Here is a 14,699-nt window from a genome sequence, read left to right as displayed (position 1 = left end):
TGCCCATTTCCATGCTGTACGTTCTTTCTAAAAGTAGTAGTGCACTCTTTAACAAATGTATCCCCATTAGGAGATTAAAACTCAATCATACAAGTGATAAAGAAGATAGAAAACTCTCAATATCCTTTGATTAGTGTACCACATTGATCGTGGTACAGCTATTCCTTCTCGCACAGTGGAAGCTATAATGGAACAGTTTCGGCCACAATATATACGGTCAATTCACTTCACGGTATATTCTGTGAAGAGCTTTTACGCATCTCAACGACATGAAAATAAGCTATATCAAATGCAAGTATTATTAATAATAAGCTTCTCCGAGAGGCCGTCAGGCGTGAAGGGCGCTATATAAACGCATGTAATGGTTATTATATAATGGAGTGGCTTGCGCGCAGGAAGAAAGAGGTATCCATCCCCAAAACCCACTCTCCTGCCCTCGGCTTCTAGTTATGTAGACGTACTGAGAAGGGTTTGATCCTGGCAGTGTGCTTCAACTCCCCCGGCAGCTGAATCGCAATCCGCCGTGAGCTTCGTCCTTTCTGTTGGGCAAAAAACACCATGGTTTAAAGGGTGCACAACACACAATGCTGACAGGCTGTCAAAGGTGAGCTTGGTGCCTGATAATCCGTAGCCTGAAAATCCAGCAAATGATGAAACCCCATCAGCAATATTCAATGATCAAAATATCCACTCACTCTGCATCCCATTCATAGCCGGTGCCCAGCCACTCAATCCTTTGTTAAAGTTCATCATCTGAACCCTGAATAACTAATGAGCAACTACACATCAATGTTAGGTCTCCGGTTCTCTGTACTTATGCCAGTGTTCTGTCCCTTGCTTTGACTGCATTGGCCACCTTCCCTCTTCCCCAAGACAATGTGGTCAGTCACAGTACCGTATGGCACTTCAACTCACCATAATGGCATCCAGTTCCAGGGTGGATGGCATGTTTCGGCGGCCCCCAAACTGTATTGTGCGGTGCAGGTTTTCCTCAGTGGCCTTCGCTACCTCTGTAAGAAGAACGACACTCGGTATTTAGCAGTAGGAATGGAGCAGCGTCTCTTTATGTCACCTCTGTAATACTGTTCCTTTACCTCCCCCATTGAATACAATATGTTAGAGATCTCATGTAAATGCTGTGAATAAGGTGAGGCAATCCTCAGCCTCCTCACTGTACCTTGGTAGTTATGGAGAGGGTTGGAAACGATTTCCTGCAGGTATTTCAAGACATAGGGTCTCAGGTTTATGGATAAGTTGTAGAAGCCCAAGAAGATGTAGAGTGCTCGCCAGCCTCGGATGCAGCTTTCTCTGTACAAAGAAATGAGCCACGTCACAGCCCTTCTAATCATATTTAAAGCCCAATTCTGTTCAAATTCCAGTGCAGAGTTGGCCAGCACCCAAGGAAATATATCAGTCAATATTTATGTGGAAAGTGTATTGCGTGGATCCTCTTGGAGTTGAATGAATGGGTCTCTAGCCCCTTTTTCTGTCTTTCATATCTATGTATGTGATACATTCTCCTGACTGTACATTCCAACAGATTAATTTTCCAGACTCATGCCCTTCCACACTTACCATAATAGAAAAGAATAATAATCCTTGCATTTGATATAGCTCCTTATCACATCTTTGACATGCCTCAAAGTGCTTCACAGGATTTACTGTAAAGTTGATTGTGTATTTTGTGGGCGAAAAGCGGCAGCCAAATGCGCACAGCAGTGCCCCACAAACAGTCATGAATTGAGTGACCAAATTACTATTATTATCCCTGGAAAGCGATCCACCAATCAACTAACAACTGGGTTCCTACCATAGCATTCATTAGATCTATTCTCACAACTTTGTACTGCTATTGTATTGTGTAGCACTTGCTAATTGGAGCCTGGCTACACAGGTTCTCCTCAAGTGTCACCAAGAGGAATACAAGAGTGGATGATGATTAAATCTGTTCACTCATAGACTCTTTGATTGAGATCAGGAACCCATGGGAAGTGCAAGGTGCTGAGACAGTACGTGACTGATTGCTGCACTGAGCTCAGATTAGGGAGTGGCTAAACCACATTAATAGAGAGCCCTGGTGAAGCAAGTGTGAGACAATTACCTGCTGGCAATCAGCTATTTACAAGACTGAATGATTGAATAATTGTGAAATGAGTGTGCATAATTTACATGCTGATTCAGAGCTGCTGAAACAGTGCATGAGATGCAGAGGGATACCCCTACCTTGAAGGGTTATCTGTGACCTGCTTAATGAGTTGACAGCAAATCTCGTCCTGAAGACTCTCTTTCTCCTTACACAGCTACAAGGAACAGAAAGAGGACATTGAGTTTCAACAACAAATGAAATCTACGTCAATTACAAGAGGAAATGATTTCAGAGATGAGGACTAAACTTTCTATTCCCCTCACTCCTCCAGAAAATGACAACTGGTAATGTATATGTTATATGTTACGTATTAGGCATTATGGTTCAACAGGTGACCCACTAGTACCTCCTCCCCAAAGAGACATTACTTCATGTGAAGTGTAAGGATCACAGCCCAGCCTAATCCTGACCTTTTTTAGTCAGCCAGGTGTCTGATACATGTGGAAACCCATCACAGTGCTAAAGAGTATCCAAACCAAACTGAGAATTCCATACATCCCACCTACATGTGGAAATTCCAGAGATGTTTATTGGAATTGAATGCGCTCTCTCTCCCTGGAGGGACACATCCTGTTTACCTAATCCCAGAGAGTATTAGGCGCAGGTTGGCAAGAGCCAAGGCTTGGAGACACCAGAGTGTGAGTTGGGGTAACTGCTGGAGCTAAAACTGCAGGGCTTGCTTGCCATTGATATTGCTGCCCTGACCTTGACAAAGGGACACGGGAGCTTCAGCAGGAAATATAGTCAGGGAACAGAGATGTAAACCTACAAGAGGGAGGGCGAAGGAGCAATGAGTTCACCTGAGAAATAATCCAATTTCACAAGAGGGAGACTTACCCGCAGCATGTTTTGTACAAAGTCTCTTTCAGGCTCTTCCTTCTGAGATTGCTGATCACCCATAAACCTCATCAGATCTGCAGAAACAAAGCCAGGCGAATAATTAAAACCTGACAAACGTATTTTAGCGAAAGGGCTATATTGAGATATCACGTAACATCAAGGTTGTTCGTCAAAAATATCATCTGCTTTGCTTCAATACGTTGTTGGGCTCTAACACAGGGGAGGAGAGTTGGTGCAATGAAAGGTGAGGGGCAGTATTACTAGTGGTCCTTTCCACAGTTTGGGTATGGTCAACGCCTTGGGAAGTCCTCTCGATGTGAAAGGTGCTATGCAAATGTAATTTTGTTATGCACGTGTGTGTAAGTTGCATTACTCTCTCACTCACCATTGAAATTCTTTGCACCAAGTTCACTTAGTTCCTTGTCAGTGAAATAAATGAGTGACTCCTGGATTGGAATCTGTAAAAAAAAAAAAAAAAAAAATGTATTTGTAAGAGATCAAAGATATTAATTGTATACATTTTTCACTCCTGATAACATTACCTCCTTTCAGATACAGGAGCCATGGACAGTGACAGACCGGTAACCTATCTTGGAGACCATCATTTTAGCAACTGAAACAAGGGCATATACTTTAGAAACTATTTTGTTGGGCACTTTAGCAAGGACCAAATCGGATTAGGGTATTATCCTCACTGAGGTCAAGCTTAGTACTCCTAGTACCTCTTAGACATAATAGACCAAGATCAACTAATTCAGAAAACATCTGCAAGGTTTCCTGATCTGTATAACTTCATATCCCATCATTTACCCTCTGAGCCATCAATAGAAGTGCGCCTACAGTATACAGTGTCACCACACTTTACTGCAAATCCTTGGAAGCACTTTGAGACATCCTCCCAACTTGAAAGGTGCTATAACAAATGCAAGAATTATTATTAATATTGTTATTATTATAGAACCTGCTACACCTTCTTTCTGAACAGGTGTGCGCACATGGGTCTGTACTAGACTGTTAGTGACAGATTAATTCAGTTTTAACTTTAAAGCTCATTTTCTGCAGTTTAAAGAATTTGTAGAAAAAAACGTTTGGAAATTAAAAGACTTTTTAAGACTTTGACAAATTCTGAATCCTCTGAAATGCTCCATCAATCGAGAAAACCTAGACCCAGGTGGGATTTTAGCCCAATCGACGCTTAAATGAAGTTGGTTAAATCTTAAGAGTGGATGCTGCTGCTTTTCCCCCCCCATAAGCAGCATTGTGTAAGCATGTGAGCAGCTGGCTCTACGCAATCTGCTGAGCTCACTTCCCCCGCTTCCAGCCCAACACCAAACTCAGCTCCCACCTTTGTGTGCTGCACCAGTTGGGCAGCTTTCTTTCCTTCAGCGGCCATCCCCTTCCAACCAAGCCTAAAATCAGACGAATAATAAAAGATCAAATATTACGGACTCATAATCCATGTGCACCAAGTGTTTAAACAGTCGGATGTCTAACCCATGCAATGTTTGAGAGTCTCTAATTCTGGACACTGAGAACTCTTGAGAAGTCTCGAAGATGTGATAAGGGCATTATATTAAATGCAAGGATTACTATTATTAACTTGGCGAGGACAAGTTTGCAGGGCTATGGGGAGAGAATGGGGCAGTGGGATTGATTTGGACAGCTCTTTTCAAAGAGCCGGCACAGACATGATGGACCAAATGGCCTCCTTCTGTGTTGTATAATTCTATGATTCTTTTAACTCAGTGAAGCAGAGTTTCAGTAGGTCAATTCTCTTATTTTCCATATGTATAACATATGCATGACTTGGATTAGGTACAGGGAAGCATGGTATCTAAATTTGACTTATGGAACCTTAGTGTCTCTCAGTTCATAGCATTCTGTGTCTCTCACAGAATCTGTGTCAAAATCTCTCTTTCTCTGATCAACATCAAGATGCTCTACCAAAACAGAGATTCAAAAAGACAAAACTGTAAATTTCGCCCACAAAATATGCAGTCAGCTCACAATATATTTTGTGAAGTACTTTGAGATGTCTCAATGACTTGATAAGTCTGTATATCAAATGCAAGGATTATTATTTATTTGATAATGAAGGTTTATACGCTTTGTGGTGTTTTAATTTGACCGTGTTGCAGAGCGTCCTGTCTGGAGCTAAATCCTACCCATCCTAATACTTACGTGGCTAAAGGCTCCCGGAAGTACTTCATGCCAAATTCTGTCATTAGGTATGTGCTGCCCCCAAAAGACGTGAAGGAGGAGGAGGAGGAGATTCTTGATTTGATTGTTTCCGAACCTCCAGTAGATATTACCTTCTGAAATAACAAACCGTGCTGGTTCCATTAGCACAAAGCCGCCAGAAAAACATCATGAGCAAAGCTAGTCTCAAATAGACCAACTTATTCCCCCCCCACCCCCCTCCCTCATGGGAGCATAATTGTTAGTTGGTCATTTGGACAGCTAACAAGCCCACGTTCAAGCTGTTTGTAGATGCCTTCGGTCACCTTCCTTTCCCTACCCTCCTCGGCCTCCACCCCTCCTGATTCCAACCACCAGCTCAGGTTCGGACCTCTGACTGTCCAGCGCCTTGGGACTTCCTCCTGACGTGAAAGGCACTTACACATGTAATTTGTTGTTGCTATTGTTGTTGGATAGCGGGTAGCAGGAACTCCTTGCAATTTGCATGATTAGCAGCTGAACCAAGCATCGAGTGCATGAGAGCAATGCCACTATCTTCCTGCATGGACACACACCACTACCCACTGAGCAGTGGTTCCACCGATTTGAGATGTGGAGCCACGCAGATGCTTACTTGTCTCCAGACCAGTCAAGATCAGCACCAGACTCTGCATATAGCAGTGTGTGTTCAGAAATCCCAACTCCAGTTTATGCCTTACAGCAGTTGTCATCCCTTGTTTCAAGAGTGTCCTCATCAATTATTTGATGGACACCCGCCTCACACATAGGGGAGCGAAATGCAGGCTCACAGAGCAGCTCACTGCAGTCCTGCTGGTCTCGACCTATTTCTCTTATTGGTTCTTTTTTAGGAAATGCAAATAGTTATACCACAGTTACTCTCCAGGGTCCATGTTAGAGAACAGGCTGCTGCTAGTTATTCGACTCTTGCAACCCTCTCTATCGTTTTGCTCCCTCCCTCTCGCACTTTCCCCCGACTCGGTGTGAACACTTTTGCAAGATATGGATTGGGTCTAATAAATAACTTGCATCAACCTGTCCTCTCACAGGGACCATGAAAGATAACTATGGTATAACTAGTTGTGTTTAAAACAACCTTATCTATAGGTTGCTGTTCAAAGCTTCTTACCTTTTCAATGGATATCATGCTCTTCCTCCTTGTTGCATTCTTCATGTTGCTGTAATCCGGAGGCACTGTTAGCTGTGCGTGATCAGTAGGGAACAGTCCAGACCGGCCACCAATCGACCCAAACTGCCAGCCTACAACAGAAAGACTCTGCGTTAGAGACTCTGGGGTGACAATCAGCTCTTCTGCAAGCTCGCTCTGGAAAGGCCTCTTTCTATCCAGTCAGAATCAGTTGTTGGGATTTCCTGATAAACACCCACGTTGCTGTTCTGTTCTTTCTGTTGTGACGTCTCGAGAGTTGATAATAATACTAATAATAATCCTTGCATTTGATATAATGCTTTTCACATCTTTCACAGAATAGACTGTAAAGTGAATTGACTGTATATTTGTGGGTGAAACGATATAGTGTTAATGGGAAAACTGCCCTCTGGGACTCGACACTTTGCAAATACATATTTACTGGCATGCAAACAGGGCACAGGTTAAACTTAATTAGAGAGTTTTCAATAGGTCATCTTATTTCAAAGACAGAAATAGATAGGGACTTCAGTGTTAATATAATTTTGCTTCAGTTTGCTCAAATACTCAGTTTACTCAAATGTTAGTTTGCCTGTGACAATAATCTCTGTCAATGGATAGAGAAAATTGGTGTAAATCCATTGAATTGCCTGGCGGGGTTGAACATGCTGTTTACTGGTCCTATTGCTTTTACATGTGCCGCCTATCCACTACGATGGATTACTTGTTGTCTTGTCAGCACCTGACCTCCTGTCTTTGATCTGCAAATTGCTGACTGACCTGGTTCCAGACTGTCCATGTGTAGCAGTTTGATAACATCGCCCTTCCGAAAATTTAACAAGCTCTTCTCATCGGTGATGTAGCTCTTCACAGCCCTGACATAGTTGGAGTCCTGTGACATAGACACAGTGTCAGTGTAACCAACACATTACAGCAGACCAAAGATACAGAATGTCGGTGTACCCCTATATCTTGCAGCACACCAGAGATGCACAGTGCACCTCCATACGTCACGTCAGGTGAGTCACTCAGACAGAAAGCAAACATAAGAATTCGGAAATATTGCCGAATATTTGACATCAGAAGCTGCACCACACAACTGCCCTACAGATCAGAAGTGGCGAGGAACACTCAGCAGGTATGGAGATTTCCAGATTTCCAGCATCTGCAGTATTTTGCCTTTTGTTCCAGTAAGGAACAGCTTGGTACCTAACGCACTGATCAGTCCCAGTGTAAGACATGCCACCACTGCTCCACGTACAAGAGCTCATTCCGTACCTTCCGCAGTTCAACCAGGAAGAAGTTGACGAGCGCCTGCACCTGGGAAGCCTTCTCAGTAAACAGAATCAGTGATTCGTTCTTCACCATAAACTCTAGTGTGGACTCGTCCACGATCTTCACACTCAGCACATCCACATAGCTGCCAGGAACACAGACAGTTGTTACAGTAAATACCGGTTAATCTAATATCTATAGTGCTAGGGAAAACTGGGAAGGTACAGGCTAGGATACTAGATTCCTTGAAGAAACAGTTTAATGCTGTAATGGAAGATTGTAGGGGCAGCATTCTGGAACCTATAGAGATCTTGATATGGGATGCTATGCATGCTAATCTACAGAGCATTAAAAGGGAATTGGATAACAACAACAACAAATTACATTTGTATTGCACCTTTCGCATGAGGAGGACATCCCAAGGCGCTGGACAGTCAGGGATTTGGAGGGCAGGGAGGATAGAGGTAGGTGGGTGACTGAATAATAACAACTTGCATTTATATAGTGCCCTTCACGCGGGGCGCTATATAAAGCAAGTTGTGTAAGCTGTGGTGATAATAAAAATAAAGAATTTACATAGTGCCCTATCATGCAAAATAAATGCTCTGAAAATATGTATTTTATAAAATATAATTGATTAGAAATGAAATGAAGGTTGCTCGTTAAGAAATGACTCACCCAGACACATACTCAATCATACAGAAGAAATATCAGTCATACACGGATAGGCCCTCATCAGTCTCTCACCTGTAGCTCTGCAGCACCTTGTAATGTTCTGGGCTCATCCCTGTTGCTTTTGTGGTCTTTAGCAGTTTGATGTCTCGATGGGAGATGCTGAGAACCTCCACTTTGTTGTCAATCTCCCCCTAAAACATACACACAGAGGAGCGGCTACATTTAGCACATTTTAGTCTGACACAGCGACTGCATCACAATTATCCTGTTGACTCCCTCTATCCCTCCCTCTGCCTCACCCCTTCCTTCCCCATCTTCAGGTTGCATCTGAAGACCTTCCTCTTCTACGGTCACCTCCCCATTCTTTAGCATAGTGCTGGGTTTCCACATGTGTCAGGTACCCAGATAACCAGAGGAAAAAAAATTATATATTATACTACTGTATGCTGTGTGTATTATGTATAAAGTACATATTACCATGCTCCTGCCTAAGTATGTGCTTCTGATGGAGACCCTCTCATACTTACACAAACAGGGAAGAGTCGTGAGAAGTACATGACCCAGTTGTCACGTGCAGCCACCACAATCCTCCTTTTCAAACCATCGTCCTGCACTGACCTGATGTTCGTCCCAACCTTCAGTTCAGCTGTTGAGAAGAAAATAAAGGTTATCCAGACTCCACTGTAAGCTGCACGTGTGTCTGTGGTTGTGTCTGTGTCACAGATCTGTGCTGCTTTGTAATGGTTCTATCACTTTGTCCGTATAATACAACAGCAGTAAGTCTGTGCAACTCACTCTATGTAGAATCTATACTGTACCACTGTCCATCCATCATGTAAGCACAGTGCAGATTGCTGAATTGAATACTGCTGAATAAATGCCCCATCTCTTAATTTATGCAGTAAACATAATAATAGTAATAATCCTTACATTTGATATAGCGCCTTATCACGTCTTGTAGACGTCTCAAAGCGCTTCACAGAATATACTGAAAAGTGAATTGACTGTATATTTTGGGCGAAACGCGGCAGCCAATTGTGCACAGCAGCGTCCCACAAACAGTCGCGGATTGAAAATGACCAGTTTATCATTGTTTTGTTTTGGAGGGATTATTATTAGGTGTGTGGAGTAAGGAAACTTGCCCAACATTTTGCCACTGCCTGGAATTGAACCCAGGTGTCTCGCTTGAAAGGCGAGTGCTCTAACCACTGAGCTACACACTACTTGTGGAACGTTCCAAAATTGTCATACATTGCTTACAGAACACAAACCAAAGCCATTTCATATATTCAGTAAGCCCTTCCACCAAAGTCCTGGGGCAGAGATTTCTACCAGATCTTGTTCAGTTGATGTATTTACCCATTGGGAGATCGCCCCTGTCCCCTGTCTCTACAGACAATAAGCTTGTAAACAGAGCCAAGACAACTCCGCAACCCCACCGGCCTCATCCACCCATCAGTTACAAACATTACTCTTGTCCAGGAGACAGGAGCCCATCACAAGACAGCCCATCACATTGTAGATGGTGTCACTGAAGTGCACCCACTCCCTTGCTCAATGGCATTTAACATGTGTAGGGATCCCTCTCATCTGATAGACACGCATGCATTATACGGGAATGTGGAGTCTCCCTACACACTTACTGAGCAGATCACGCATCTTCCGCCGCTCATCCTTTGAGATACGCGCACAGCTATTGGAATAAGTGTCCCGCACGATCTGAGAAGAAGATAGTTTGTTAGTCACAAGCACACAGCAGCTTGGAGTGATACAATACAAAATGACACTACAACATTACATTTGTATAGCGCCCTTCATGTCGGAAGAATGTGCCAAGGTGATGAGTGATGGCCAGATTGCAAGGGCTTTCTCCAAAGGCCGAGCACTCTGGGACTTTACATTGTGTGTGGGACGCTATATAAATGCAAGTTGTTGTTGTTATTTCAGCAAAAAAAGGTTCAGGGCATTTTAAATCATTTAAAGGAACAGCTCGCTGGTGTGAAGGGAAAATGGGATTCCTGAAGGATGAGATCAAAGGTCTGAAGGGCTTTCTTATCCGACCTTTCTTGTGATCTGTCAACCAGGCCAGACAAACACCAAGCCCTCAGTACAGATGTGTGTACGTAGTCTTGTTACACAGACATTTGGACTCTCAAGGAATCTATGAGGAGGATTGAAGGCCAGCAACCAACAAGTAATTTAAAGTAGCTTCTCTGGTATCGCACTGTCCTTTCACGACTGTATCGGAGCTGATAGGAACGCAAGTCTACTCTATCTGCTGCCTGAAAGGGACTAATTGGAAATCATCCAACCCAGCTTCCAGGTGGCACAAGCCCACAACACAAACCCATTCAGACAGCTGGCCGGATCATCCGCCAGTATCCCCCCCTTCATTGGATCCTGCTCCTTTGCCAGACTGTGTACAATGAGAGTCTAATGTTCGATCGTTCTTACCTGTTCACATATCAGATTCAGAATGTAGGGATCATTAAACTTCTCTCGTGGGTAAAACAGCTGCAGGGAACAAGCTTGGAGTTAGACAAACCAACATAGGAATTGCTAGATGAAAAAACACCAAAATCCATCCAGTTCACCTTCCATCATGCTACAATAATGGAGATGCTGATAGCAATCAATTCTGTGTGGATTAATCTATGACAGAGTGGAAAGATTTGGGAACCTTAGATCCTGTACTGGTACTTCCAATCATAGTGCACTAACTTATATGTCATCTCCGAAATTACTCATATATTGTAAAATATTATTTTCTGAAATAAATTCTGCAGACATTTAATAGACCCTGCAATCACTCGATTATTTCATGAATGTAACAGAAACCTTTTGGAAGTTGGAAGTAAATGAAAACTGCTGCTCAGGAGTGCAGAGCAGCTAAATAATAATATATAATAATAAATAAATAATAATAATAAAGATGAGCAGATTCACCACCCTGCCTAACCTCAGCACCATTCACTGCATCTTCACTGTCTCAAGGTAATTATTGCTGGTTTGGTGACAATTAACACCAACTACAGCTAGGCAAGGCTAACTCGTATCAGGTAACATTAAATCTAAGCATTTAACAATAAGCATGAATGTAATTAAAGAATTACAAACAGATAACATGAACTGCGATGAGCAAAATGACTTTTCATGTGTCAATGGTAATAATAATAATAATCCTTGCATTTAATATAGCGCTTTTCACGTCGGGAGGACGTCCCAAAGCACTTCACAGAACACACTGTAAAGTGAATTGACTGTATATTTGTGGGCGAATGCGGCAGCCAATTGCGCACAGCAATGTCCCACAAACAGTCGTAGATTGAAAATGACCCATTTATTATTGGTTTTGGAAGGATTATTATTAGGCTCTGTGTGGAGTAAGGAAACTTGCCCAATGTTTCGCCCTCTGCCTGGAATTGAACTCAGGTCACTCGCTTGCAAAGCGAGTGCTCAACCACTGAGCTACAGGACTCCACTATAATGTATCTTAAGTGTACTGCACTATGGGGGGGAATGGGATTGATTTGGATAGCTTTTTTCAAAGAGCTGGCACAGACTCGATGGGCCAAATGGCCTCCTTCTGTGCTGTATAATTCTATGATTCTATTCGAAATTTTACTCAGATCCGGTGTGCACTGTACCTCTATAGAGGATATTGACAGTCAGTATGTGCTACACCAGTCAATGTGGATTAAAAGGGTGAGGGGGTTCTTTGTAATAACTTTGCTATTGCTCTGATGTTACAATTCCTCCTCTTAACTTGGTGTCATCTGAAAATTCCTGCTACACCAACCATAACAACCGTAGCAGTACTGTACCTCTTTGCGCAGATAGAGTTTCCAGTTGTTGTTAACGTAAGAGAAGTAAACGCTGGCTGTCCGCCTGTACAGCTGGGTTTTTATATTCTCATCATCCAGAAATACTTTTGGGTGGAAAGGAAAAACAACAAGAAAAGTTTCACTGACGGCAATCAGAATAGCCTGAGGCACAGAATGTTTACATCAACAACAACTTGTATTTATACAGCACCCTTCACGTGGGGTAGCATCCTGGAGTGCTGGATCTGATTTACAATCAGGTACAGGATTAAACCACAAGATCACAAGAAAGTATCATATAAATTTCCTAGTCACTTCCTCAAAGTGTCTGTCAATGCTTCTTGATTCTCCTCCCTTTGGCTTCTAAGAACCCCTGGTATACTGTCTTTCTACCTTTGGGGGAATTTATTGGCTTTCGGCTACCTAAACATGAACTGAAAGCTATATGAAGTTACAATTGATTTTCTTTACTGTAGACATCTTCAAGAAAAATATTCTTTTCCCTCTCTGACCTGTCTGAAATCAGCTAACATAGCACATGTCATGAATTGAACCTGCGATCTACCTGGTCTAGGTGGCTCATTTTATTTACCCGTTGAAGGGAATCTGATGTGCATTTTGACCTGAGCTTTGACCTTATCCTTACCTTGAGGTGGGGAAAAATCGTTGGACAAAACAGGTGCAGGAAGTGAGGGAGGAGGAGGAGGAGGTGGGGGAGGCGCAGGAGGAGGAGAGGCTGTCTGTGAGAGTAATAGCGTCAGTTCATTGTGAATTGTGGATGATGAGATGCGTTGTGGTTTTGGTGCAACCTTTGGACCAGAATTGGGCTTGTTATCTGTGGAAGAGTTAGAGTCATTCTGAAAGGAAGAAGAGAACATTTTCTTATCAATTCATATATATATGCTTACAGAATATACTTTAAACTGAATTGACTGTATCATTTATGGGTGAAACATGACAGCCAATTGGTCACAGCAGAGTCCCACAAAGAAGTCATGCAATAAGTATCAAATTATTATTTGTATTTATTTATTTTTGAAAGTATTATTACACCCAGAATGCAATCCGCCAATTGACTAACATCCGGGTTCCTATTTACTGCCCGGTAAACAGAGATGTGTGGTGTAAAACAACATGCCTAATGTTTCATCATGCCTGTGAATCAAACCTAGGTCCTCTCGCTTGTTCTGTCCGCCTCATTTTAGAGAGAGGTAGGCAGGCATCTCAAAGATCTCAGCCTGTCACATTTATACAGCAACATTCACATAAAATGAATGTTTTGAAGAAACTGCTCACAAGCCTCATGTCACAGGCCTCAGTCTTTCCTATGATCAGACAGGGAGAGTCATAATAATAATAATAATAATAATAATCCTTGCATTTGATATAGCGCTTTTCACGTCGGGAGGACGTCCCAAAGCGCTTCATAGAACACACTGTAAAGTGAATTGACTGTATATTTGTGGGCGAACGCGGCAGCCAATTGCGCACAGCAATGTCCCACAAACAGTCGTAGATTGAAAATGACCAATTTATTATTGTTTTTGGTTTTGGAGGATTATTATTAGGCTCTGTGTGGAGTAAGGAAACTTGCCCAAGGTTTCGCCCTCTGCCTGGAATTGAACTTAGGTCTCTCGCTTGCAAAGCGAGTGCTCTAACGACTCATGAAGCAATCATAGAAACATAGAAACAGGAGGAGGGCATTCAGCCCCTCAAGCCTGTTCTGCTTTTCTATAAGATCATGGCTGATCTGTACCTCAAGTCCAAATACCCGTGCTTGCCCCCTATCTCTTGATACCCTGACCTAACAAATATCTATCCACCTCAGTCTTGAAGGTGTGAATGGATCCAGCAGTCAGAGCCTTTTGGATCATACACATATTTGGTGTGAGACAGAGACAGAGCAATCACTGAGAACTATAAAACTCCATTAATTTAGTTTACATTTTCTGTTTCTCCCAGGTAAGTGTATTGGACCCCAGTGCAGATACCTTGTGGCCTTTCATTCCCAATAAGTTCAACGCTTCTTCCTTGGGGGTGTTTTTCTTCAGGAATGGTTTTGCTGTCCTCCTGGAAAAAATGAATGGAATATGTACGGTAATAGGTCTGGACAAGAAGCAAAGTTTACTAATGATGACAAACTGTACGGAATTCCAAATAGCAGGAATCAAGGCTGACGAAATAGTGAGGAATTTTCGGATAGATTTAAAGTGTGAGCCCGACAAGTGGGAAACATTAATTATCGTGAATCAAACTTTAGTGATGATAATGGGAAAGTAAGCATTTAAACTAAGCAAGCGTTAATCCACAGGGGACAAGCCAAGTGAGAGATTTCAAGGAATTGGGCGACAGATCGCTGGGACCATCTCTAAGTACAATGTACGACAGTAGAAAAAATAATAAAATAAGATATGGGGGTTTTACCAAAAGGGAAGTCACTTGGAGTGATATTGAATTGAGAGGATACTAGCCCATCACAGAACTCCTCCAATACTGGTGACAGTGAGGAACACCCCAAATTTGTATTGTCCCTTGCACAGGGTGTCCACAAAGTCCTCTCACCCCCTGTTACAAAACAGCGGTCTGAGACTAGGGA

General features: G+C 42.6%; 1 protein-coding gene across 1 annotated transcript in view; it reads right to left on the bottom strand.

The window, feature by feature from the left end:
• The window catches only part of myo15b (myosin XVB), a 40,913-nt gene that overhangs the window by 6,750 nt on the left and 19,464 nt on the right, over positions 1–14,699 (bottom strand). Inside the window, exons 20-37 of the mRNA XM_007888480.2 lie at positions 14,095–14,173; positions 12,750–12,960; positions 12,104–12,207; positions 10,734–10,793; positions 9,923–9,998; positions 8,807–8,925; positions 8,352–8,470; positions 7,608–7,749; positions 7,110–7,221; positions 6,312–6,442; positions 5,168–5,301; positions 4,332–4,395; positions 3,372–3,444; positions 2,984–3,060; positions 2,224–2,300; positions 1,178–1,308; positions 916–1,010; positions 462–539 (exon numbers count right to left, since the gene is read on the bottom strand). Coding sequence (XP_007886671.2) covers positions 462–539; positions 916–1,010; positions 1,178–1,308; positions 2,224–2,300; positions 2,984–3,060; positions 3,372–3,444; positions 4,332–4,395; positions 5,168–5,301; positions 6,312–6,442; positions 7,110–7,221; positions 7,608–7,749; positions 8,352–8,470; positions 8,807–8,925; positions 9,923–9,998; positions 10,734–10,793; positions 12,104–12,207; positions 12,750–12,960; positions 14,095–14,173 — 1,882 coding nt within the window. The remainder of the gene's footprint in view (positions 1–461; positions 540–915; positions 1,011–1,177; positions 1,309–2,223; positions 2,301–2,983; positions 3,061–3,371; positions 3,445–4,331; positions 4,396–5,167; positions 5,302–6,311; positions 6,443–7,109; positions 7,222–7,607; positions 7,750–8,351; positions 8,471–8,806; positions 8,926–9,922; positions 9,999–10,733; positions 10,794–12,103; positions 12,208–12,749; positions 12,961–14,094; positions 14,174–14,699) is intronic.

The sequence above is a fragment of the Callorhinchus milii genome, unplaced genomic scaffold (genome assembly GCF_018977255.1).
Source record: "Callorhinchus milii isolate IMCB2004 unplaced genomic scaffold, IMCB_Cmil_1.0 Scaffold20, whole genome shotgun sequence".
NCBI classification, from domain to species: Eukaryota; Metazoa; Chordata; class Chondrichthyes; order Chimaeriformes; family Callorhinchidae; genus Callorhinchus; species Callorhinchus milii.
This window is presented reverse-complemented; position numbering and strand designations above follow the sequence as displayed.